Source organism: Opisthocomus hoazin, chromosome 10 (assembly GCF_030867145.1).
Source record: "Opisthocomus hoazin isolate bOpiHoa1 chromosome 10, bOpiHoa1.hap1, whole genome shotgun sequence".
In the NCBI taxonomy this organism is placed as follows: Eukaryota; Metazoa; Chordata; class Aves; order Opisthocomiformes; family Opisthocomidae; genus Opisthocomus; species Opisthocomus hoazin.
The window spans coordinates 20,714,788-20,740,317 of record NC_134423.1 but is presented as its reverse complement, the minus strand read 5'-3'; the positions used below and the strand labels follow the sequence as shown (position 1 = coordinate 20,740,317).

The window sequence follows — 25,530 nt, the reverse complement described above, 5'->3', positions numbered from 1 at the left end:
CGCTGCCTGATTATATCTGAGAAGAAGGCACTGCCAAGCCTGGCGTGATTTGCTTCCCATCATTTTACGTTTTTGCGCCTGCTCCACAAATCCACCCCCAGCTGCTGGGTAACCGTGTGCAAGTTGAGGGTCCTTGCTGAGACGGGACAGGAGCAGCAGCGGACGGAAGGACCCAGTCAGTCCTTTCCATGACATGATGCGGTGTTGCACCATGGAGAAAGGGGCCCGTTTGTTTGGGGAGGCGGCACAGGCAGAGGCGGCGTGGCAGCCGCAGCCCCGGGGTAGTACAGTGCTGAGCTGGGCCAGGGCTGGCCGTGTCCATCTGAAAGAGCTGATGCTGCAGCCCTGCCCGGGCTCTGTCCCCGAGGGGATGGAAGGGACAGACAAGGCTTTGCTTTGTAATGAGGGTGGAGGTTCCCCACGGTTGTTCCTGAAGAGTATCATCTTCTAGTTTGATGCAGACAGATGCTGTCAGCCAGACCTATCACTCTCAAGCATTAGTTACCAGAATTTCCAGGTGAACATCGTTTTTCTCTCTGCTGTTCTAAGACTTTTCTAGTTGATGGCTAATGTCTTTTGATAATTATTCAACCCATTTTGCTACTAAATTTGTACTTGCATATCGTTAGTTGAAGACATAATTTCTTGTTTATTTTGGACATCTTTGATGAAACCTTGGGCATTCAGTCAGACTGTCTCTCAGCACCGTACCATTGCAGAAATCCTTTTATACTTTACGAGTTCCTAAATGACTCTAAAATAAAGTGAAAGACTTGTCTTTTTTAAATTGCAATGAGAACAGCTTTGTGCCTGAGATGCTCTCTCCCTCCTCTGGGCTTTGGAGTGAAAGGAAGGTGCTGTGGCACCACAGGTGGCTTGGGCTGTATAGATTTATTTTTGCTTATTTTACCATTACAAATCAGGTTTTATAACTGAACTCTGTTTGTAGTGCTCTTCAGGAAAACAGTTTTATAAGAATATAAAATGCTTCTTTAGTATTCATAGCCTATAATATCAGCAGGAAAATATGCTCTATTACACACAACAATGGGTAACTGTTTAAAGGAAGTACCACAATAGAGCCTTTACGATTTGATTGATGCTTTCCATGATTTTACATGAGGTAAATTGTTATTCCCTTGAATGCTTTATTTATTTATTTATGGGGATTTATTGCTGTTGTGTCTGAGCACTTCATAAATATCAAAGAATTTAACCTTCAAAATTAATTCTTTTTAAAGACGTTTTACAAATAGGCACAAGTAAAGAACACTCCCTCTCAAAGAAGTAGCATTCAGACTTTAATACAGGTTTCTTTTATAAGCTAGGCAGCAGCTTTCTGATGAAAAAAGTGTTCCACTGGAAAATGCACTTGTCAGGCTCAAACTGTTCCATGGAAGTACAGTTTGATGACTTCTTTTTTTAAAGCCAAGCACACTGCATCGGAGTTGGAGCTTCTTGGGTGCACGGCTTAGCCTACCCTGTGGACAGCCTCAAGGCTTGCAGGATCTCTGACTTCATGGTTGCTGGCACATCTAGGTTTTCCAGAGCCCTGTTTTGGAAACAGATTTTAAAAATCGGGTTTCCCTGTGGCACAAAAATCTGCTGCTGACTCTTAACTTGGACCAGATGGTCCTCAAAGCCATGTACTTGCTGAGAATGAAATTTGACGGAGTACCTAAGCATCACTTTATGGTCAGCCGTTTATAGATTCTTACCAACCCAGACTGGAAATAGGTGGTTTATGCCTCTAGTTTGTAACAGGTAGCAACAAACTCGTTCTGTCTGTCTTAATAAGTTCCATTATTTCTTCTGACTGGAGAAGGTGAAAAGCAATCTCGCTTGTCTGCTTGCCAGTCTTACTTGGCAGATGATCGTGGAGCAACATTTGGCATTGATGAACAGGGAACTCTAGGAAAGTTACATGGTTATAGCCCTGCGGGGAAGTATCTGACATTACTAAAACTGAATACTTTGGAATTATGTGAATAAGACTTTGAGTCTGTAACACCAGTTGCAGGAAGGGAAAAGGGCCCTGCAACAAGTCCAGTTATGTTGCTCACATTCACCTTGGTTACTGCTTTGTAATTATCCAGAACCAGTGGAAGGAAATGGTAGTGTTTACTTTGATTTAAGCAGTTTCTGGCCAAGCCGTTAATGAAGAGAGTAGGTGTCACCGAAGCTGGTGTAATTGGAATACTTGAAATTGCATTAACAATGCAGATACCTATATAAATAAAGTATATAAGTCTTGTTAGTTAGAAAATGTGCATCAATAAATGTTTGTCTATATCGAGATTGTTTGTCTTATGTTGCCTCACCGTAGGAGGTAACTGTTGTTTACTTAGCCATTGCAATACTAGAGATGAAGAACTTTCTGAAAGACCAAGGGCAAAATAATAATAGAAAACCTTTCCTAAAACAATAAACACTTTAAATCTGTCTCTAATCTGTATACAATATTTTAATAAAGCAGTTTCTAGGAAATACTAGTTTATGGCTAGCTTTAGTTGCGTGAATGTGTGGAGTAATGGCTCACAACATTAGTACAGGTTGTAAAATTTTCCTCTTATAAGATTATTAAACATACAGCAAAAGGAGGCACATCTTCCCATTTCTGAAGCTATTCTTACCAGCTTTACTTGCATGGATAGGTGCATTAAATAAATAGCATGAGTTAGATTAAAAAAAAGATTTATTGTCAATGAGGGGTATAGAACCATTTCAACTGTTCTATTTTTACCGATACAATCATGATAGGAGTATCGTCGTGTCCTGTCAGTTTTCATTGTAAACTCTAGTGATAGTTATTTGGAAGGGTAAATACAGATGAGACAAATGGGTTGGAAAAAAAAATCCTAAGCATCTTTCATTTAAGAAGTGCAGTAGGCCCTTCATACTCATTTCACGTGCACCCACATCCTTGATTTTTTTGATAGTAAGTAATTTTTGCTAATGAAGCATTTACATATTTTGGCTCATTTATTTGGCTAATGTCATGGTTGTCATGTTTCACTCATGCACACATACATAGTTTTGCTCATGGACAAAACAGGGAATAGTGCTGTAGAGTAAAGAAGAGAAAACAAGATGAAGCTTAAATATTACCATTCAAAGGGCACTAGCTTTCTTGTGTATTCACTAATAACGATGGGTGTGGTCCCTCACTTTCTGTTTAAATGGGAGTTTTGCTCAAAACCCCTGTATGCTACATTTCCAGGTACGGAGTGATATAAGTTTTGTGCATTCTGTTCCTGTTGTGCAGATGTTACTGATTTGATTTTGTGTTTATAATGTGGTCTTCAATTTGTAAAAGTTTGTTACCTGAAAAACCCAACAACTGAAGGCATATAGTTCTGCTATAAACATACGACACTTCTAGATTTAATTATTGAAATGTATATCGCAGTGATTTACATTTTTTCATTTTTATGCCTCTACTTTTAAAACATATTTCTGAGTAAAAGTAAGAATTCGTCCTTTTTTTTTTCCAGACCAAATGTGTGTGGATCACGTTACAATGCTTACTGTTGCCCTGGATGGAAAACTTTACCTGGTGGAAACCAATGCATAGTCCGTAAGTTGATCCAGTTACATGTTATGACTAAGGTTTATCTTTGTGCCTCTATGTCAGGGTATTTTTAATTGTATACCAGAACCAAAATGTGTTTCTATAGGGTTTCAATAGCAGCTGTACATCATTTCTTTACCATTCTAAATATATTAAGCTAATATACAAGGTTTTGTGGGCTGCAGTAGAGTGATGTGATACCAGTATTTAACAAAGGATTAATCTCATCCACATGTTCTGTTTAAGTCTGTGGTAAAGGAATCCGAGGGGTGTGTGGACTCACAGGAGCAAGTAGTTGTGGAATATGTTAATCTGTTTAAGTAAATGGAAGGAGGCAACAGTATTGGGCCAGCAAGTACAGTTTCTCTCCTTGTTTGGGCCATATCCCTGAAATATATAGGTAGAGATATAAATACATACATACATACATACATGATAGTGCTGCGTGCACATTCACGTGTAATGGTACAATGTTCCAGAAATAATTGTCAAAGGCACTTTCCTTAAGGCTGCTAAGACCCTCTCCACAGATAGAGGCGACGTGCTGTGAAATGGGAATTACTACGCTTGTGTGCGTCTGGTGCAGAAATAAAGGGGGTGTTGTGATGCTGCCTCAGTGCCATCCTTCCTCACAGTTTCACTCTTCCAAGGAAATCTCCCTATATCTAGTGCGGCCTGTGGCATGTTCCCAGACCTTTTTGTTACAGACTGTGAAGGTCTAGGTTTTAGCTGTCCCCAGTAAAGATGCGGATGAACAGGAGGAACTGTTTTGGAACCTGTTGTATACAATTTAACAAGTTTGTGGGTATTTATGTTATGGTACTGAATGCGTATTTTCTATCAGGTGTTTTCTATGTATATGGGGTTTTTGAAACATATTCTAAAGGCATTTATGTTTTCTTTATAGCAATCTGCAGACATTCCTGTGGGGATGGATTTTGCTCTAGACCAAACATGTGCACATGCCCAAATGGTCAGATAGCCCCCTCCTGTGGTTCAAAATCAAGTAAGTATTTCTTTTGTGTCTTTGATATTGCTCTTTTGAGTCTGTGAAGCTACCAAGGTATGTAAGATAGTTCAGTGGTCAATATTTAAGACAAATAAGCTGGGTCACCAGACGTACTTTTACCACAGGAAGGAAAGCGTAGCCTCCTATGATGAAACTGAAGAATGACTCAGAGACTAGCTATTGGGGACACTCTTTGTTGCCAAATTAAAACCAAATTGGTTTTGTTGGAAGCTATATTCATTTGCCGGTTTGTAACACTAATTCCAGTCTTCCTTGCTTTCTGGAAAATGCCTTTTCTCTGTTCAGTGCCAGATGTGAACACATATACAGCGCAGAAGTTGTAATGATAGAGAGATCACTGTTGAGAAGTGGCTGAATTTGACTTGCTTCGTAACTCTGCTCTCATTTTGGGTGTTACTAAGCCAGACACTGTGCTGTATTTTGCATACATAGGCCTATAAGTATTAGAGCATTTCCTTGTCAGGCTCAGCACGTCTACTGGATCTAATGTTGCTGACCTTATTCAGGTGATGCTTCTGTAGGTGCTAGAGGTACAGAACTGGTCAGGGTTTTTAAGTGGAACAGCTTTTCATCAGAAAAAACCAGATGCTTTGGAAATGAAACTTTTCAGAGAGGTGACTTTTCCTAGAAATGTCTGGATTTCAGATTTTCAAGGAAGGTTCCCCAGATCCAGAAGAAAGTAAATGAAGTTAAATTAATTCAATGAACCAGCCATTAGCTCAATGCCTAATCAAGGATACAGTACCTGTTACGAAGTAGGATTTTGCTTGGGATAGTGTCTCAGTTCATATCTGAGATGCCAGTGGTAATCTCCACTGTATTCTCATTTGAGTATGATGCTTGTCTCTTAGAATGTAGAAATTTTGATTTTTATATAAAATGTGAAGCTTCTGGAAAGAATTTCTGGGGAAGATGGTTCCCACAAATGCCCATAGCTATCTGAACAACTTATTAACTGAAGTCAGTGGGGGATGTACTCAGCTGAGGTCTGTAATATTATGTGAAATGGTCATCCTTTTAATTCTGAGTATCTTTTTAGAGTCAGTGTGTGGTCTGCTATGCCCCTGTATTTTTTACCTTGCCATTTTTTTGCTTTCTTAGCTGATAAGAGTTTTCCCACATAACTGACCACTTCAGGTTGTGGCTTTAGCATCATTTTCATGCAATAACAGTGGAAAAACAATAACAACTGTGGAATGTAATGGAATGGCATGTACTAAAATGGTAAATATTGTTCTTTGTAGTTCAGCCCCTTTCTCAGGCTCCTGTGATGCCTGTTAGGGAGAGGCCAGCGTGAGGAGGCTATGGAGCTATGGAGCTCCCAGAGAGTACTGGAAGGAGGAAGGGTGCAAAATGCTGCACCAATGTGCGTGTTGTTGCGTTCCTGCCCCGGTTTGCAGCTACTGTTTGATCAGGTGCAGACGCCTTAATCCTGTAGGCCAGTAAAGTATGACCTTTTCCCAAGTCCCCTTCAGGGTACAGGAGGAAAGATATATCCCTACATCTGTTACATGTTTTGGTATCTTTGTAAAAGGCAGGAACGAGTGGGCCTTAGTATTACCTCATTTTTTTTCTTAGGCCACACTGAAGTATTTTATGAGTCAAGACTTGAAAGGAAAATAGAGTATGACTAAAGTTACAGTTCTTCTTGTGGTTCTTTTTCTGAAATATTCTGCTACTGATCTCCGTAGTTTTAGCCTTCATTGGAGTTGCACAGATAAATGGGTGCAGAAGGACTTTACTACAGTTTTTGACCAAGCAGCTCCTAAAACCTGTATGACATAGCTATTTTGCTTATTTACAATAACTTCTGCTAGGTATGAATATTGTACTAATCATAAGCTTTAATTAGTGTTAACATTATTTTCCTTACATTGCTACAGAGGTTTGTCCACTTTTAAGTGTTGCTTTTCTGTATACAGTATAAGTATTAACACTTTACAAATAGACTTAGCAGTTGGATTAAAAAAGATGTTGTTTATATCTTGCTTAATCAGTGCAGTAATTTAAGATACATTTTGTGTGTGTGGTCACATCACCTTTATTTGTTAAAACAAACCAGTTCTAAAAGCGAAAGTATGTTGAGTTGTAGAGAGAAAAGAATCTATTGCCTCTGTGCACTCTTGTGTAATAATGTTTATGACCCAGTGCCTCATTAGGACTTACAGAACATGCACTTTCTGTAAGTCGTTTGCTTTGTTAGCACTGTAGACAAAAATCCATGAATACATATTTACACAGTAGACCACAATGACTTATATCTGCTATTAGGAAGCAAAGTAAACATAAACAGAAAAAGTACTATTTGACATCAAAGGGTTACTGTCAACTCCCACTGGTAACAGTTAGTATTTTGTCAGAATATGCATTCATGAAACCTTATTTTAATTACACATTTTTAACAAATGAGAGAAAACTCTTATTAAAATTAATAAAAAGCAAAAGTGAATAATACAAGTTTGTCCCATTCAAAATACAAATAACAAATATGAGTGAAAATACCATGATTTCTCAGGATTAAATGTATGGCTTCTGATATATGAGATGTGTATGAGTCGTCTTTTGGATATTTTAAGCTACGTTGCCTTTAGTACTTACGGAATCCATAGTGGGCACAGGTTTTATAGCATGTACAGCCCTAGGCAGAAACCAAATTCATGGTGGCTTTTATAGACTGGTTGTCTGCTGGAATCAAACAATGAATGCAGGTTGGAAAGCATGTGGATTGGAAAGTAAAACAAAGCCTTCAAGTTTGATTCTTACGCAGGTCAGTTGTTGGGACTTCTCTGGTTACGAGTCAGCTTTAGGAATCTGATTTGTGGTTGAAAAGATCAACCTGTGGTTTTCTCAGCAGGGATTTTCATGACATCAGTGAACTTGCTGGCTGAGTAGTGGTTATTTCTGTGCAATTAGTGAATTTTTGGGTATGCTTACAGTAGGCTTGGAGGTAAGATTGCTCCGTGTGGAGGCACTGCCCTCGCTGGCTCTAGTGTGTAGATGGCTCTGACGTTGCAGGTGCACATGTGGGGAGATGTCCTACACCCTGTGCTGCTCCGGCTCAGTGGTGGCTGCTCCACTGCCGCCTCCCAAACTGCCCGGGCCATGGCCACTTTGGCCTTGTCTGTTCATGCTACGGCTGTGCCCCTGTTTGTGCTGCAGACATACCCTGCAATCTGGCCATGTTGCTGTAGTTGCTGCTCTGCCCCTGTGGGAGCCGAGTGAGGAGGAGGAGGGTCTCTCAGACAGCACCAGGCACCTCCCGCTGCCCCCCGGGCTATGGGTCAGGTGTGTCTCTGAGCTCAGCACTGGTTTTGCTTCCAAGCTGTTTTAGTCAGAATGGTTTGGTCTGGCCTAAACAGGGAAGGCGTTTGCTGGTGGGGCTGTCTGTGAAGGGAGGGAGCGGTGGCCGAGGCAGCGAGAGCTGTGGTGAGTGCTGGGAGTGGCGGCTGGTGGGTGTCTGTGCCCCTCTAGCAACCCAGTTGTGCCGCCTGAGTGCAAAATGGGGCTGGCCCCGCTCCCCCTGCCAGCAGCTTCAGAGGCACCGGCTGAGGACCGAGGTCTTCCTCAGAGAGGAGGGAGGGGGGGGAGGCTGGAGTCTGGGCCTTTGGCTTTGCGCCCCTGGGATCCCACTCCTGGGGGTGATGTGGGGGACGTTCAATGGCAGTAAAACCCGGAGCTCAGCCCCTTCCATTACATTCTGCTGCTGTCAGAGGTGGTAAAAAGTCTTGAATTTTAAATGTTTCCAGAGTTTTCAAGGCTGCTGCGGGTTCCCTCAGCACCCCGTGCAGGGATTCAAGCCCACATCCCATCCTGGCAGTAGCTGCCATCTCTCTCCTGAGTCTGTCACTCGACAGAGAAAGCACGCTGAGCATCTGGGATGCGATGAGGCTGTCATTCCTTGTTTACAGCTCCTGGCAGGCGAAGCCCTGTGTCATGCGCGGCCCAGGCTGGGAGCGTTTCCTCGGCAGTGGCACAGAGGCGAGAGGCGGCCTCTGCTCCCGGTGCCCGCTGGCCAGCCCTGCCGAGCGCCCGCGGCCTGAGGCGCCGGCCCAGCGGCTGCGCTGGCTTCCCTGCCTGAGGGCTGCGGACCCTCGCACCTGACGGTGTTTGGTTTGGGATCGCAGAGTCGATGGCGTGTGTGTTACCTTTCGGCTGCTTTGGTTAGCTCCGGAACGTTTCATGAGCGGTTGTGGTGTGACGGTGCTCTTGGTGTGATGAAGTCCCTGCTCGGTTTTAATGGGAATTTATGAAGAAAGTCAGCAACTGTTCTGCTTAAGCATGCGGCTTGTTGTTCCAGGTTGATAAACAGCGCAGACGTTGCCCACACACAAAGCGTGTGTGGCTGCCTTTGGTCTCGCTGGCTCTGCTGCAGGTTTATAAAGCTGTGTTCCTGCAGTTATTCCTGTTTTGACTTCAGAAGTTTCCAGGTCAGAATGTTTACAAACTGGACCTGAAAGAGAACAACAATTGATTAAAAGCAATAATTTATCGATGTTGTTAACATTGCCTGTGCATGTTGAGAAAAGGCAAAGCTATACACATTGATTTACCAGCCTTATGGTAATTCCTGTGCTTTTTCCTGGAGTCTCTGTTGGTGTGATACCTCGGAACAGGTTATTTCATTTCCTGGAATATCTCCACTGACATTAATGGAATGGTTGATATAGCTGCGAAAAGAGACGCTGGACCTGCATTAATATGCCACTTTTCAAAAATGCAATCTTAAAATCAGCATCTGAGCTCCAGGCAGCCTTCGCATGGGTTTCTGCAAACTTTTGGAAGGGTAATATTTGAGAATAGTCTGTATGATTTTGGAAATACTATTTTCAACATTCCCTCAAAAGAGAGCAGAAGATAAATAATTGGTTTACTGACTCTGTGCCACTGAGTTTCTTGCATGGTAATAAGGGAGAAAGCTCACTGGTTTGAATGGCTTGTTTTCATAAAGATGACTGGGTGTCCCAGCAGTCTCCCACAATGATTTTAGTTTAAAAAGGAGGAAGAAATATTTTACCTTGGAAAAGTTCCTTTAAGAAGCACTAAGACAAATTATGGAAACTTTCTGTGTGTGTGTTATGTGTAAAACCACTCCTTATCCTGAAATGGGGAAATATACTTTACTTGTACTTGAACAAATAATATGAAAATCATCATATAAGCTACTGTTAACCTTTTTATCTCGAATGTAGTTCAGACTGTTTAAATGGCTTTGGTCTTCATGTGGGAATGGAAATTAGCTCTTGGCATAGCTTGCTCTAATTGAAATCAGTTTGTGGTTTTTAAGTTCCTTCCCTGCTTGACAGATGATATCATTTCCTATGCTTTTTGTAATCCTCTCTGTTTTTCTAAGATTGTATAAAGCTAAGTTGAACTACACATTTTAAAGTAACTATACACCTTTTTCTGACCTACTTAGGACATTGTCCAAGAATCCTCACCAGATATTCACTCTGTGTTTGCAGACAATTTTACTTTTTGTTGAGGAATGTTAGTACATTTTTGTTGCCTGAAATACTGAAGTACATCCAAAGTAGAACAAAGATGTATCGTAACTATTAGACACACAAGAAATGTAAGATACAGTTTTTACTTTTATAATTGAAGAGTGAAGAGTACCAGTGTTTTAAATGCTAGACTGTTTTAAATCCTTTCTCTGATTGCATGTTTAACTTCTGTTCTGTGGATTAATATTGCTGTAGAAGGCAATACAGTTAAAATTATTATTTCTACTTGAACACAAAAATAAAATTCCATTCACATACTTCTGAACTGTAAAAAGCCAAATGATGCTTAAGGGCTTTGTGCAACAGGAAGAATTCAGTGGTTGGCATGGCACCTGTTAGCAACAGGCTCTGGCGGGACATGCCATTTCTGTTTTTCAGCCCTGAGCCTTGCAGACAGTGTGGTGCAGGTATCCAGTGCTCCGTCACAATCTACTGAAATGCTGCTCTGACTGCAATCCTAGCTGGGGAGGAGCCTTTCTTGTGGTTCCTGTTAAGAGGGAAACCATTTCCCAGCTGCTTACTGGAGTGCCTGCCCCAGTTCACAGCTGCATTGGACAGCGGCACCATAAGGAGGACTTCACTTTGCTGAGAGGCCTGACTGCTTCTCTGGGCCTGGTGAAGAGCCTGGCATGCTTGAAGTTGTTCCTAAACTGTAGTTAAAAAATACACTTGTCCTTATTACAAGAAAAAGGCAGTACAGACTTTTATGCTTTACTGGCAAGGGACTTCAACTACACGTTAATTATTATAAATGGTGGGGCTGCGGAGAGCGTGCTGCTGCTCCCCTGCCTCCCCTCCTCGCAGGGGAAGGTTGTTGGCTCCAGGGAAATGCTGTCTGTGAGCTCCGCAGCCCCCAAGCACAGCAGCCAGCAGTAGCTTCACCTGGAGATGGGGTGAGCCCACAGATGGCATACAAAAATGAATTGCTCTGTTATTTTTCGTTTTCGTGCAAGAAGTCCTACCTGGGCAGAACCAGGCTGTCTTCAGGAGCTTCCTTATAATATGCTTCCCTCCGCCATTGTCCAGATGATAAGACTCTTTCTTCTTGGTGGTATCTGCCAGTAGTTTAGTACTTGTCCCTTGTTCATGGCCTTTTCTCATTATTGCAAACTAGGAGATAATTTCTGTGGATTTATGCTCATGTGAAATGCCTTCAACTTCAGTGAATAAGGATGGTGTCAAATTCTTGCACCATGTCCTATATTCCTTAGGAACTGTAAATCAGTATTGTTTTCTGTACTGCCATGTTAAATATCTGTCCTAAAATACGCATCCTTGGTTTCTAGTACTGGTTTCTAGTTCATAGAATGAATCCCTAAAAAAAAAAAAAAAAAAAATCCCTTAGCAGGCGGTTAAGTGTTTCCAACTGGTTTGATTTAACTGAGGAAAATCTTTTTTCCTTTGAAGTACAACACTGTAACATCCGGTGCATGAACGGAGGTAGCTGCAGTGATGACCATTGCCTCTGTCAGAAGGGATATACAGGAACACACTGTGGGCAGCGTGAGTATTAATATAGATACTGTGTACAGTTAAGTAATTCTGGAATGTGTGGATTGGGCACCCTTTAGCACTAAATTTCAACTGATGTTGAGCTAGTTTTTGGTCAGGTACAGTGGAATTTTGCAGGAAAACACATGACTTTGTAATGAATGCTGAGTGAATTCTTGCTGATCAGGACTATTAAAATAAACATCATGTGGATTCATAATAATTGGATATAACTTGATCCTCACTACCATAATTCCCATTGACCTCCAGGACTTTCCACTCACTAGAGCAATAGGCCATACATTTAGAATTTACGTGGGATTCAGTTTTCATCTTATAGACAAAATTAAGCTTTTTAATACAAAGTCTTGTTTTGATTTCAGAGGTTTGCTTCAGCTAATACACTTTAGGAATTTTGCTCATTTTGACATTGTCTTAGAGTTGATTGACATATTTTTGATTTCCTCCATCAATACCGAGCCAACAGCATTCCTAGATCCATTGCTTGAAAGTTCTCCCGAACTGACTCTGGTGATCTCTCGCTCTGCTTGGCTGGAATGCTGTGCAGAAACTCAAATAAGGACGAAGACACTGCTTTTAACCAAGGCTGTCATGTTGCTATCTAGTGAACTATTGGTCTGACAGAGAAAATGTGTTTAGCTTGTTTAATGAAAACCTTTTGTGCTCTGTCAAAATCAATGGCACTTTACATGAACTTCAGTGGGACCAGGAATTTACCCTAATAATCTGGAAGAGGATCACATGGTGAAAGGATTAAGAATTGTATTTCTGCCTTGTCTGGGAAATATCAAGTGGATAAAAGAAGATAAATGGAAACCTTCTTTCTACTGAAGTGGATGTGAAATGGGACAAAGAATAACGTTACTGAATGAGCATCAAATTGTATTTAAAAGCCATTTTTTCATGTGAATGTTATATTTTCTGATTATTTTTGAGAGCAATTGCGTTTGGAGTTTATTATGAGGAAAACTGGGTTCTGAATCTAGTGACAGCGTCATAGAGGAGAAGAATAGCTTGGATTAACCTAGTCAAAATACATACTGATTACATTTTGCTATCCTGATTGATAGCATGAATTAGTTAACATCAGCAAGCAACCTTTTAATACTGGATTGTTTTTCGATTATGGTACAGGAACAAATAAATTTTAAAATTTGCTTCTAAATAGGGAAAATTTCTGAGGATTTAGAGATGAAATTTTCTTCTGCACCTTGTGTCTGCAGTCTCTACTATTTCAGTGTTTCTTTGTTGAAAGTTTGAAAGAGATGTTATTTTGAAGCTATGGATTTGTCTAGCCATCTGAAAGAGAAAGGCTCTGAGAGGTCAGAAAAGCTGCGATTGTTACTGTGTTTATATTTTGCTCCCTTGAAAAGATGATTTCATGATATTAATGAGGCCAGAAAATAGGAAAAGATCGTAAGTAGATTCTGGAAAAGAAAGTATCCTGTCCTCTTATGTTTACCATTTTTACCAGTTTACCTGAGCTGGTTAAGTACATACCTTCATGTCTTTCTGGAAATACCTTAATAAAGATTACTTTTGCCTTCCCCCGATACAGCTGTCTGTGAAAATGGATGTCTAAATGGAGGGAGATGCGTGGCTCCGAACCGATGTGCTTGCACGTATGGCTTTACTGGACCCCAGTGTGAAAGAGGTATGTGCCCTAAAACAGTGGAAAAAAATTGATGTTCCAACTTGCTTAATAGTAACTTAAAAATACTTAAATAGTAAATAAAATACTTCAATAGTAATATTTTATTACTGTCTATGAATAAGGCAAAATAGAATAAATGTTCTTGTAGAAGGCAATGTAAGGAAGTTTTACTGAAAGGAAAACGCCAGTTTAAGGAAACTGTGGAGCTACTAGACATGGAGTAACACAAGTTAAAATGGCAACAACTTTCCTAAATGGCATTTGTAATGAGAAATAAAACTTTAGCATTGATTTAAAAACAAACATTAAATCTTATCTTCCGTTGTGATATTTGTATATCACAGGTGTTGATTTGGTATGATTTTAATGGTTAGTTCTTCAGTTCATAGTAGGCTTACCAAGTGTCATTTTCATTTCTGGGGGCAAAAATCCCCATTTATTTACTAGAACAGTAGGGTTGTCAAGCCATTGCCTATTCTAATCTATAGTTGAATTGGTTTGATTTGTTTTTGTTAGTCTGAAGACTGAAAATAAGTTCTAAGTAGCATTTTTAGCAATATGTGAGCTTCATAAAGATAGAGGCCAGGATTAAACACACATGCAGCTGATTAAGGCCTTTCTATTGTTTACTTTTTTGCTATGAAAACACTCCAGTGGAAGAGGTGGCAAATAAAAAAATGTTGAGAAGTGTTTTTACTCAAACTTCCATTCAGTTTCTAAGTCATCAGAAAAACTCTTTGTATCTCTGATACATTTGCTTACCAATGATAAGCAGCATCTTGCCTCTGTCTGTGGTATGTTCTGTTTTGGCAGAGTTTATTCAGTTCTTCTTTCCATTTTGTACAGATTTATTGTTACCAATTTTAGCTTTTTATTTGTGTATCTATAGTGATAAGCACAGCTGTTTCCAGATGAAAACACAGCTATACCAACTGTCTTATCTGGTAGATTTTTTTTTTTTTCAAGGTTATTAAACCAATTTAATGGTTCGTCTGAGCTAGATATAGTGAACAATGTTTAGGTATAATCCTTTTGTTGAATTTTGTAATATTAAAATACATTAATTTGTTAGAGCTATTAATTGATCTGTTTAGTTGGAAATTCATACATACTAGTCATACAAACAGGTTGCTTTGTGTATCTGTGAACCTGGGGTGGAATAGGCATTACTAAACTGATCTGTGTCTTGCATACAGGGGATGTGCTTAGCACATGAAGTTCTGTCAGTGAGTGTGTCAGATGATCACTGCTGTCGGTGCTGCACCTGGAGTGGTGTTTGGCTTTTTTTATATGGGCAGCATAGGTGGGTGGTGCAGAAGAACCGTTCCTGGGGGTGACCAAAGCTAGAGCAGACCGTAGGATGAAGCAGGTATTTCCTGCACTCCCTACAGCAGTTAAAATTGCTGTGTGGGCACTGTTTGAAGTCTTACCAGTTGTCCACTCAGATCTTGTAAAAGTAGTTCAAAGTGACGGTGAAGTTTTTCTGAAGATTGAAGAGTAGCTCTGTTCTGAATCTTGGGATCTCACTGCTTGAGAGGAGTAAGAAGAATGCAAAACTAGGTTAAAAATCCTGAGTTTGAAGATAATGAAGGCTTTATAGGTAAAGAATGTACTGAGTATTACTGTAAGGCTTTGAATTTCAAGCAATGACTGCTTGTTCCCCATGGATGAAGGGTTTGAGCCTTCAGTATGGTAGAGATGTAAAGCGCAAATTCAGAAGTTTCTTGAACGCTGCTTTTATGTTGCCCGATATGGGACCAGTTTTACTCCACCTCATTATGGCAAGTTTCAAGGCTGAAGCCTGCTAACAGCTTCAGTCCTGTCCCTCAGGGCTTCTGCCTTGTGTTGGGTGGAGTGAGAAACTGGTGACACAGAGCCGTTTGAGCCAAATCATGCCGTCATGACATCCCATGCAAGTTACTAAGCACAATTGAAGTGGAAATCTGTAATTTATATGCTTCATCCATAGGCAGTTTTTACTTAGAACATGTGTTTGATTCTATAGTTATCAATAAAAGAGAAAATAGTCATTAATGAGGTGTAGTATTTCTGGCTAATGCTCACTGCAGTATTGAGGCCAAATGATAGTCATATCTTCCTAGAAAACCTCTGAAATTTGGCTTCTTTCACAGAGATTTCCTGCAGCCTCTCTACCTAGCTGAGCTAATATGTTCCCCTCCTCTAAAAAGGGTGTGGTGGTTTTTGGTCCTAGAATCACATTATGCCATCAGAAAAACTTTTTCTGAAGATAACTTTTCAAGTATAAGCTAATGTTGGTCTTAGTCAGAATAACTTGCATTGTTCAACACATGCACCTGTGTGGTCCTTAGGGGGTTGTCTGGCTGCATATGGTTTTACGCATCTGTCAGCTAAGTAAGAGGTCCATATTTTGAATGCAGCTTTGGAAGGTTATGTGGATTTGTGACACTCCCCGGTGGGCTTCTGATGTATATGTGGATGGATGTTATCCAGTAAATTGACAAGATACATACATTGTAGAGTAAAACTGTGTCTTTATTAGAAAGAGAAAGAGGTGGTGGAGAGAGAAGAACAAAACAAACCCAAAGCATTTCTATGTGTGGAGCAGGGAAAAAAAAAAGGAAATTACTCAAGAGAAATCATCTCTTAAAGTATCCCATTTCTGGGGGAAGCAGGAGAGGCAGATTGTTTTGAAAGCACCATTTCTGGATATAAATGTAATGTGAAGTGATATAGTTTTGTGGCATGCACATTCTCCTCTCCATCTGTTTGGTCGTGGTCTGACTTCTGGGTTATGCCATGCCACAAGCTAACAGTGATGTAAGTAATTTACTGCTGCGTATCATGCAGTGCTTTTCTCTGCAAGCATCAAGTAATAGTAACAGTCACAGACTGTTTATGGCGTGTATGTCACAGACCAAAGAATATTCTAGCCTTTGCTGCCTATGTTGTAGCTGAAAACTGTCTTCAATAAAACAATGCTGGGGCAACAAAATTCATGGAGTTTATTCCAATAATCTGATATGGATAACAAATGAAATGTTGCAGGTGGTTGTTGCAAAGTTAGAGCCAGTTTCTTACATCCAGAGACAAGCTGCTTAGTTCTGTGTCTGCTGTTTTAAGTAGTATTTCCATACATTTGGTCCATATTTGTAATACAAATTAGCCTGATTGGTATTACTTCAGTAAATGCTGACCATATGGTTGTTAATGAAGATCTGCAAGACTTCTGTGTAGGTCAATAGCTTCAACTACATGCATAATGGAAGGGCTTTATCTGATGAAAGACCTGCTGGTTTCACAGCGCAGCAAACTCCATCAAATTTGTGGCATGAGTATTTTTATGTATTTATTCAGTCATTCTTCGAGAGGGTAGCAGCTGGCATTGGACAGTTTTGGCATACAGTTTGCTTTTTGTGTGTCTTAGAAGTGCTAATGATGGTATAAAACACTATAATGAACAAAAGGAATTTTTAGATTCGTTATTGTCAGTGGAGTTCCTCCATCTTCTGGGACTCTGTACCATGTCATGGGTGAGATTACGTTTTGTCAGAGCTGGATTGATAGCTATAGTGTGCTCAGAAGTGGTACACATGTGTCATTAGCTCCTAAGCTGTTGTGTGTGTATTTGGCACCTTTCCAGAGCAGGAGAAGCCTCCTGGGCATACAGTCGAGTGTATGCAGGTGTATCATAAGTACAACAGACCTAGGTTTTCTGTGGGATAATGTTCATCAAAAAGGTCAACTTGACATAAGCTAAGCAGTAGAAGTGTAGTGGAGCTGGAAATGCTTCCTACAGCAATTTAAGGCACACTTAAAATACGTAGTCCAGAAAGGAAAATATTTCATTGATATTGGCTCAGTTAAAATTTGAACTTCAAGGATTCCTTTTGGAAGGTGCTGAGTTCTCTGGCTGCAGTCCAGTGATGGGCTTTGACATGCATTTAAGTTCAAACCCGAGATGTCAATATGCTTAAAATTATGCAAGTGCTTAAGGGCCTTGCTGAATTTTGGCCCAAGCTTTCAGAGTCAGTTAAGATCCGGGAGGTGCGCTCAGCTTTTAGTGTTGAGATGTGCACTCAGTTTTAGCATATCATGTAGTCATATTGTTAATGAAAAGGAATCACAGGTAGCAGAAAATGAAGAGATGTAAGCAAAGCAAAATCTCTTCTGCTGGTTAAAAACTGGATGCCATTTTTACACCGTTCGACTTTAATGCTGAACAACTTGAGTGAGTTACAGATTCTGCAGTTCCTTTTAGAGTCACTGAAGAGACTGAGAGCAGAGACTGAGCTTATGTTCCCTTGAAGATGATTCAGAACATTGACAGCTCTTTTTATTGTCTGTGAAAGAGCCTAGGGGATTTAGCTGACTATGTGAGATGCCCACGTTTGGGTCATGTGAAAAGATCCCCATGCCATGCACTTTATGAAAAGTCCGGAGGAAAAACTGGTGTTGGAAGCTCAGGGAGATCAGACATCTCTATCACATTTGATAGGACTGCGTCGTCCAAACTCGTGCATAGAAGCTTTCTTGACTTTTTGAATCTGTATGTCTTTGGACATTTGGATGATTGTAATTTAAGAGGATGAATTCTATATAATATAAAATTGTATGTTGTTGTTGTCCTTGTATTGCAAAAATGCAGTGAAATGTGCTTTTCTTTTTTCTGTCAGGATTCATTTAGAGCAACACAGTGGAAGCTTAGAATGTGTTACAGTCCTGTTTGTTTATTTGAATGCTTGTGACAACATCAGGGGCTCAATCCTGCTGCATTTTGGAGTTTTGCCACTCTCTTCGCATAGGAGCAGAATTTGGCCAGATGTAGTTCAAATATTAAAAATGTACCACGTGTGTTTTGTTTTTTTTCTGGACTCAGAATATGAGCAAACGATTGCTTTTTCTTCAGACAGAGTCGTTTCTGTACTGCTCACTTCATGGCAAGAATTTTTGCATAATTTTTAATTATATTTGGCCATTATTAAAAGTTCCCAGAATTAATGCCATATGTAAAAATATCTTTCCCAGAGCCTCTCTATGAAAGTGCAGCTGCTGAAAGTGGTCTAGAGTAGCGTAGTGCTGTGTATATTTTTTTTCTTTCTAAATATTACAACGGGTAGAATGTTTTCACAAAGAGGACACTGCACCCCTTAGTGTGCCCCGTCTCTGGTATTTAGTCTAAATGGAAAGTAAATAACAAAGTGTAGATAGCAGTAAAAGTATGTTCCCAAAGCCTTATGTTGCATTTAAAGTAGTATTGCAGCATATGGTAGCTGGCAAACATTTGAATAAACTTGATTTCTGTAGCTGTCTTCCAAGAAACACATCTGTTGACATAGACGTGTAGTTTCTGTGGCCCTGTAACATGAATGTGCGTACAGTATTATAGCAGCAAACTAAAGGGTGGCTAAGCTTGAAGGCCTGAAATGAAGATTGTTACACACCATTTCCCCCCTGAAAAATTATGAAAAATGGCTTCAGGCTGGAGAAATATATTCAGTCACAGAACGATGTTTTATTGTCTTTAAATAATTGTAATACATCTTGCCACCATTGACATCTTTCAGTTTTAAAATGAAAATTCATTATCAATGTCTTGGGTTATCTTTTCTGTAAAAAAGGTTGAGATAAGTGGATGAGGAGTTTTTTCTAGTTTTTAAAACTGAAGCTGCAGCTTAGTGGTGGAGAAATCAGTCTCTGCAGAATTACTGTGTGTTATTTAGGATGGTTTAGAACACTTAGCAATATCATCAGTACATCTCTGGATCAGAACTCAGTACTAAGCTCAGTCTGTTATTCAATGCCAAAAAAGCATTTTTAGGATCTTGTATATGTGAAGGCTTTTATCCATTGTTCTGCTCCTTGCAAATACAGCCTATAACCAGTCCTATGTTGCTTGCTCTATGCTTTGTGCTGCTCAGAATATCACATAGCAAGTTTTAGAATGTTTCTTCAGATATGTGCTTAGAGCTTAAGATCGATAGATGATTCGGTACATATGGGCTTAGGTCTCTTGTGAGATGCGAGGGCTCCAACTTTTGTACATGAAGCTGAACATTTACATTTTGTTCCAAACTGAGTTTTGATTTCAATCAAACAAATCCAAAGTTTTCATTCAACTATTTGGCAGCCCTTTCTGTATTTCCATGCCTGCTTGATTGGCTGCTAAGGGCACTGACCTTTAGATGAGCAGTAAGGTATTATTTGGGCTTTGTTGTGTTTTGATTTGATTTTAGTTGCAGCAGTGGAGATGCATACAAATTTAATAACAAATTGAGGAGCCCATATCCTGATATCAATTATAATACAAACATTTGCATGAAATAGCTGTGTTGTTCTAATCTGTAAGATTTGATTCTTGCATGTAGGACATTGAAGGGACTCATGTGAGGGTCATGGAGATCGTTCTCCTGGTATTGCAGACAGCTTTGTTGTTGAACCGGACGTCTGCCTCCAGGTGTGCAGGCAGCCTGCGGCACACATTTGCTATGCAAGAAATTCAGTTCTGCTTTATTGCAGGCAGTCTCTGAACCTTGTGCTGGTTTTGTTGAAGTCGTATACACAAAGAGATGTCTATGCTTGTTTGGTTGTGGGATATGATATCAATACAGATATGACTTTCATATATACAGTGCAGGCAGTTGAAAGATACAAGTTCCCTGAATGGCCTACACTGCCAGATCTGTGCTCTGTGGATCTCCAAGGAGAACTGGGAAGAATCTGTCTGGTGTGTTGTATCACAGAAGTCAGATTTTGTTGTGTGTGGAAAGACTGAGTCAGCTTTTATTGATTTTGGTTGTCACTGCAGCATAGTGTTGCATTTGAGGCCTTCAGAATGAGTGTCTTCAAGCCCTTCTTGCTCATTTAGTACCATTATAACATGCCTAATTTTCTAATTTCAGCCATCTGCTGATTTCTGGGTCACTACAAAACTTATAGAACATAAAATAGCTGAGCACAACTAATTTCTTATGGAGCTTTCCACAGAAAAGGTGCTTTTGAAATGTGACTCCTGGAGTTGAACGTGATACAGGGAATGAGTAAAGGCAGCTGAGAACTTATCTGACAGTGCCCACTTAGCCATTTATGGAGAAAAATGTTCCTTCTCTGGGCTGAAATATATTTTGATATAAGAAAGCACAACTACCTAAAATCCTTTCATTTGTTACAGTGAAAACAAATCTTTTTCTTGTGAATCACCCTGAAATTTTATATGAATATTTTCCATTCACATCTTTTTTTCTTATTGAGCTGGTAAGCTGAAACTTTTTGTTACATTTGCAGAAGAAAAATGTCAAATATCAGTATGTATGATACCTTAATGAAGTTTGTGTTACAGATTTCATTTTTTCTTTGCTTGTTTGTTTTTTAAAACGATCTAAAAGTTTCATGATGGTCAACTCTGATAAAGAGAACCTCTTTTAAAACGTCATAGATCATACCTAATGCAAGGATAAATTGACAAGGGCATTTCGAAGTCAAACAGTTCTTTTATGTAGGTCAGCTGCAAAATGCTAATAAAAAGGCATATTAAGCACAGGTGCTCAAGATGGTCAGTGCAACTGTTTTGTCACATGTAAGTTTCCTTGCAACATATTTGTAACAGACTTGATGAAATCTGTGTAAAAATGAAAGCTTCTCTAAAGTAAACTGTTACATTTAGAAAGATATATCCTATCTCAGCATATAAGTTGCAAGAAGTTGTAGGAAACAACTACCTAAGAGGAGCTGTAAGGACAGTCACATTCACACTTCCAACTGGCCTTGAGAAGCTCACGAATAATGCTTGAGAGGTTTTTATTTTTTTTTTTCGGTGACAGCTTGTACGGTTTGGCACTCTAGAGAAACACTGTAGGAAAAGAAAAGAGGCCTCAATAAGGTCCGAAAAGAAAGGAGCCTTAAGAGAAAGATCACTCTCCAAATTCTGCTCTGCTGTAAAACAGAGCCTAGCTTTGCACTCCTTATCCAGAAAAAACGCCTTTTGGAAAAAGATGGAATTTCCTTATGTAAGGAAAAGAAGATTCAATATTTCTTTTTGTAGGAAGATGTGTAAAGGCTAGGGATAAGTAATTAAAAAAAAGCATGAAAGTTATTAAAAATGCCTGTGTGTGCACACACACATGTATGCGTATATGGGCTTATATTTTCAGAAAAGGAATGTGAAACCTTGTATGCACCTGATTTTTGATTGTGACCTTATACATTTATTATGTGTCTATTTTGGGTGTTACCCAGGCTAAACTAGCACAGGTAGGTGAACGCAACTGCAGTTTGATGTGCTGTAGTCTTAATTTCTTTTCGTGGTGGTGTAATTCAGATTACAAGTCCCATTCTGAAGTGGTGGCCTCTGCGCTGTTTTTTCTGATCCTGAATGTTTAACTTAGTGTGTGACTGTTTTTAAAAAGAATTTAACTCAAGTAAGCCTGGCTTACCAAATGATCTTGGTCATGTTTTATAATGGCCCTGTCATATTTTTTTTCTTGCAAAGTCTACCCGGTGATCGGCAGGAGTTTCAGTACTGTCCCCATTTCCTCCTTAGTCCTTGGGATGAATGGTCTGCTGTGACCCTCTAGTGCTTTTTCTTCCAACATGGAGGTGCTGACCGTTCTAGGAAAACAGGAGCTTAGCAGAAACCTGTGTCCTCTCTGGTCTTGCCTGCTTGGGAAAGTGGTGGCTGGTGGCTCATGCTTTCATCCTGCACCACTACACGCAGCACAGGACAAAGCCCCTGCTCTGCTGTGCCCCTTTTACATTGGTCCCACTGCTTACAGTGGCTCCCCTGAATCTGCTGATAGATGAGTTTTCAGCAAAGCTGGGGAAATCAATTTATCTCCAGCAAAAACAGCACACTAAAATGCACATCTCCTATTTAGTGAAGTGACTTCTATCTATCAAGGAATGTATTTACATTTTTTTAAAAATAGGGCCATAAGAATTACAGGGGAGAGGGGGTAGTTTCTAACAGTATTTCAGCTTCCAGAATTGCTTAGCGTGGAAATGATCTCTTGAGATCATCTAGTACAACCCCCCTTCTCAAGCAGGATCAGCTAGAGCAGGTTGCCCAGGACTGTGTCCAGCAACCGTCTGGAAAATGTGTTAAAATATATGTTAGTCTGTGATTCATTACACCTCCAACTGTATCATCCAGACTTGCTAGCCATTTAAAGGAAGATCCAGTGCTGCCATTGTCAAAGCATTCATAATCCTAGTTGTTCTGCGTTTTTTCTTATTTGCGTGTTCTACTATCCAGAGGGTGTTTGTCCCGTGGCAGTGATTGATTGAGTGCTGTGAAATGAAAGCACATGTTATACTGATAATTTCTAGTGTACTTGCCTAATAAAATTCTAAAAACGGAACAGTTCATTTAAAGATATAAAATAAGCTGACAAAATTACAGTGGTTCATGGGGTGTGGGATAGGGAATGGTTTTAACTCCTCGTAGTACTAGTAACAACTGATGCACTGTCAGGGGATTTTTTCCTATTTGCACCTGACACTGGCTGTCCTTACCTGCTTGTCACTTAAAACAAAAAGTTGGGGAGGTGCATTAGATGCTTGATTGATAATTTCACCTGGTTTAGAAGGAAACTATGTCCCTCAGTGATGGGATATTTTAGGATCTGAAAAACTCTTTTGTCTGCTAAGGTTTCCGAGAGCTGCAATAAGACATGAAGCAGTAAACATACAGTCAAAAGAGCATGCTGTGCACTTTCTTCAAAGGGCAGTTAAGATGGATCTTAGTCAGACACCTTGAACTGCTGCTTCGAGGGCCATTGGACTAGTCTCTCTGCTGGAATAAGACGTCCAGACAGCTTAGTTCAGTTGAGCAGTACAGTGACAGAATACTACTTGAGTTTGAAAGGTTTATAGGAGGTAATAGTAAAACCAGCAAGGAATGAATTATAATTGTCCTGCTGGGATATGATGAAAGCCTTTATGAGAATCTCCATGTCCCGGTGGGACAGTATGGGTGGTAACTTGGAGAGATTTGTATAATGGTAGTATGACAGCTTTATGGTCAGGCTTCAAAAGAAACCGCAGGGTCAAAAATGACTTGCAGACTGCAGGCTTTAAGGGCAAAAAAGATCTACCATTGAAATGGGCAGTTAAAAAAGAGGTAAGTGATACATAGCTGTGAGAGTCAATGTTAGATTACCCGTGCTCCAATATGAAGATAAGGTATAATTTAATGATGCAGGTACTATGTCTGCTACTGAGTTGCACCATGTGATGTGAATTATTCCAGTTACTCAGTTCTTGAGGTGAAGAGTAAAGGAGTAATAAGAGGACAATTTGAGGTATTGAAGTAAGGAGAGAGTAATGTTTTAATACACTGGAATTGGGTAGATGTATAGCGGCTCATAGGGAAAAAGCAAGAGCAGCAGGTGAGGGGGGAAGATAGGTGAGAAGATGATGGCAGAGGGTATCTAGCCGATTAGTTTTCACACATCTCGGGAAGACAGCACTGAAGGCAGGCTGAGAAGTTTAGACTGCTGCTTGGGCAGGGGAAACCCAGCGGAGATGTGCATTCCATTCATCTGAATGGCTCTTCTAGTAAAAACATTGCTAGACACAAGCACAGTCCAGGAATGGCAAATGATGAATGACTTAGCAAGCTATCTTGCTGGGTATTTGATCTGTGTGGTTATCTAAATAATTTGAAATGCTTCTCTTGGCCTGAGCCAGGCTGGGCAAAATGAAGTGCCATGCATTAAACCTTGTGCTATTTTAGCTCTCAGGTCCCAGCAGGAACCCAACAAGATATGGCTCCATGAAAGGTGATACTATATTAAACTAACAGTACAAGTTGTATCAAAGTCAGTTCCAAATTCAATACAAAAAGTCATGTTTTTAGAAGGCATTTTAATTCTAGCACTGGCACTTCAGTTGCTTGCTGATGTCAGTACAAAAAAAATGCTTTGTACAGCTGCTGACTGCAAGGAAGATGAGAGGTTAAATTGGGTTAGCGGAAATGAAAGACATGCAGTGGAAGAAGTATTGGTATCAGAATGCTTATGGAATTTGTCATTAAATAACAGAAATATTTAAATTGGAGGACCAGTTTAAAGCATTCCTTTTTATATTTTTTCCCCATTTATGTGAAATTGAAATTATTTACAAAGGTGTACAAGGAAATAGTAATTTCTTCCCCTCTTTAAAAAAAAAAAGTAAAGATGACGGCAAATCCATCTTAGTTTCTTACTGTTCAAGCCTTCTTGAGCTAAGGCCTGAGCCACCAATGTGAATGAGAATAATTCTGCTATTCTTACTACAGTTGATTACAGTGCTCTGTTATAAAGGGTGGAGGCACTTGGTTGTTCTCCAAAGAAAGTGAGTAATAATTGACCTAATGTACAGAGCACATGAATAACATATTCTTTTGGTAAGAAATTTATGTTTTACAGGGTGTGCTAGAGTTCACATCCCTTTTTCACATCTTCCAAAAGATTTTAAAATACTCAGCTGCTCTATTAAATTTCTAATTCAACAAATACTCAAATACAAAGTATGCATTAGATAAAGCTCTTGAGTTGAATCCAAACATTGAAAAATCTTTTAATCTGCCTTGAAAACAGCTGTTTAGAATTTTGAATAGAAAGAACAACTTCCTTCAGCCTATGTCGCTGATGTCTGCTTCAGTCTCAAGCTGGGAGGAATTTCTCTTTGTTACTCTGATGCAAAGTCTTGCTGCTGTTGTGATGATTCAACTATCCCCCAAACATACCAGGAGTGGTATCTTAGTCCTGTTTGAAATAAATGGTAACACATCCTTTGAATTCAGTATAATGGAGGAGAGACTTACTCAGAAGACTGGAGATAGTTTTGACACTTTAATTGTAGTTGTCTGGAGTGCAGCTAAAGGAGCTCTTATTGACATCTCCCACTGCTAAGAGACTGCCGCTGTTCTTCATGTTTGTCTGCTGAAGGAATTCTTGATACGAGAATTGTGTTTCTTAGCGCCTGGAATCATTTAAACAAATGAGATGGGTTTTATGCATATACATATACAACTTCTATTCCTTGTTCATAAATACTTGGGTCATCTTATAAAATGTTATGTAGTGACTCTGCATTAAACACAGCAAAAGAAATTTTCTAGGCAACTGCCCATTGCATCCAAGGAAATACCAAAAGAGTTCAAGATGGCTAACATTACAATGAACATCAAAAGCAGTAGTGATTTGCCACTTACTGTAAGCTGTTGCCAAAACCCTGCAGGGAATGGCTTACATTTATTCTACAACTCTTCATTTTGCTATGTCCAGAAGGTAGATTATAC

At 39.8% G+C, this 25,530-nt stretch overlaps 1 protein-coding gene across 4 annotated transcripts in view; it reads left to right on the top strand.

Annotated features, from left to right (window-relative positions):
- The window catches only part of FBN1 (fibrillin 1), a 158,960-nt gene that overhangs the window by 11,362 nt on the left and 122,068 nt on the right, over positions 1-25,530 (top strand). For all 4 annotated transcript variants that reach the window (XM_075431333.1, XM_075431334.1, XM_075431335.1 and 1 more), the window contains exons 2-5: positions 3,495-3,577; positions 4,479-4,577; positions 11,513-11,608; positions 13,176-13,271. In XM_075431333.1, coding sequence (XP_075287448.1) covers positions 3,495-3,577; positions 4,479-4,577; positions 11,513-11,608; positions 13,176-13,271 — 374 coding nt within the window. The remainder of the gene's footprint in view (positions 1-3,494; positions 3,578-4,478; positions 4,578-11,512; positions 11,609-13,175; positions 13,272-25,530) is intronic.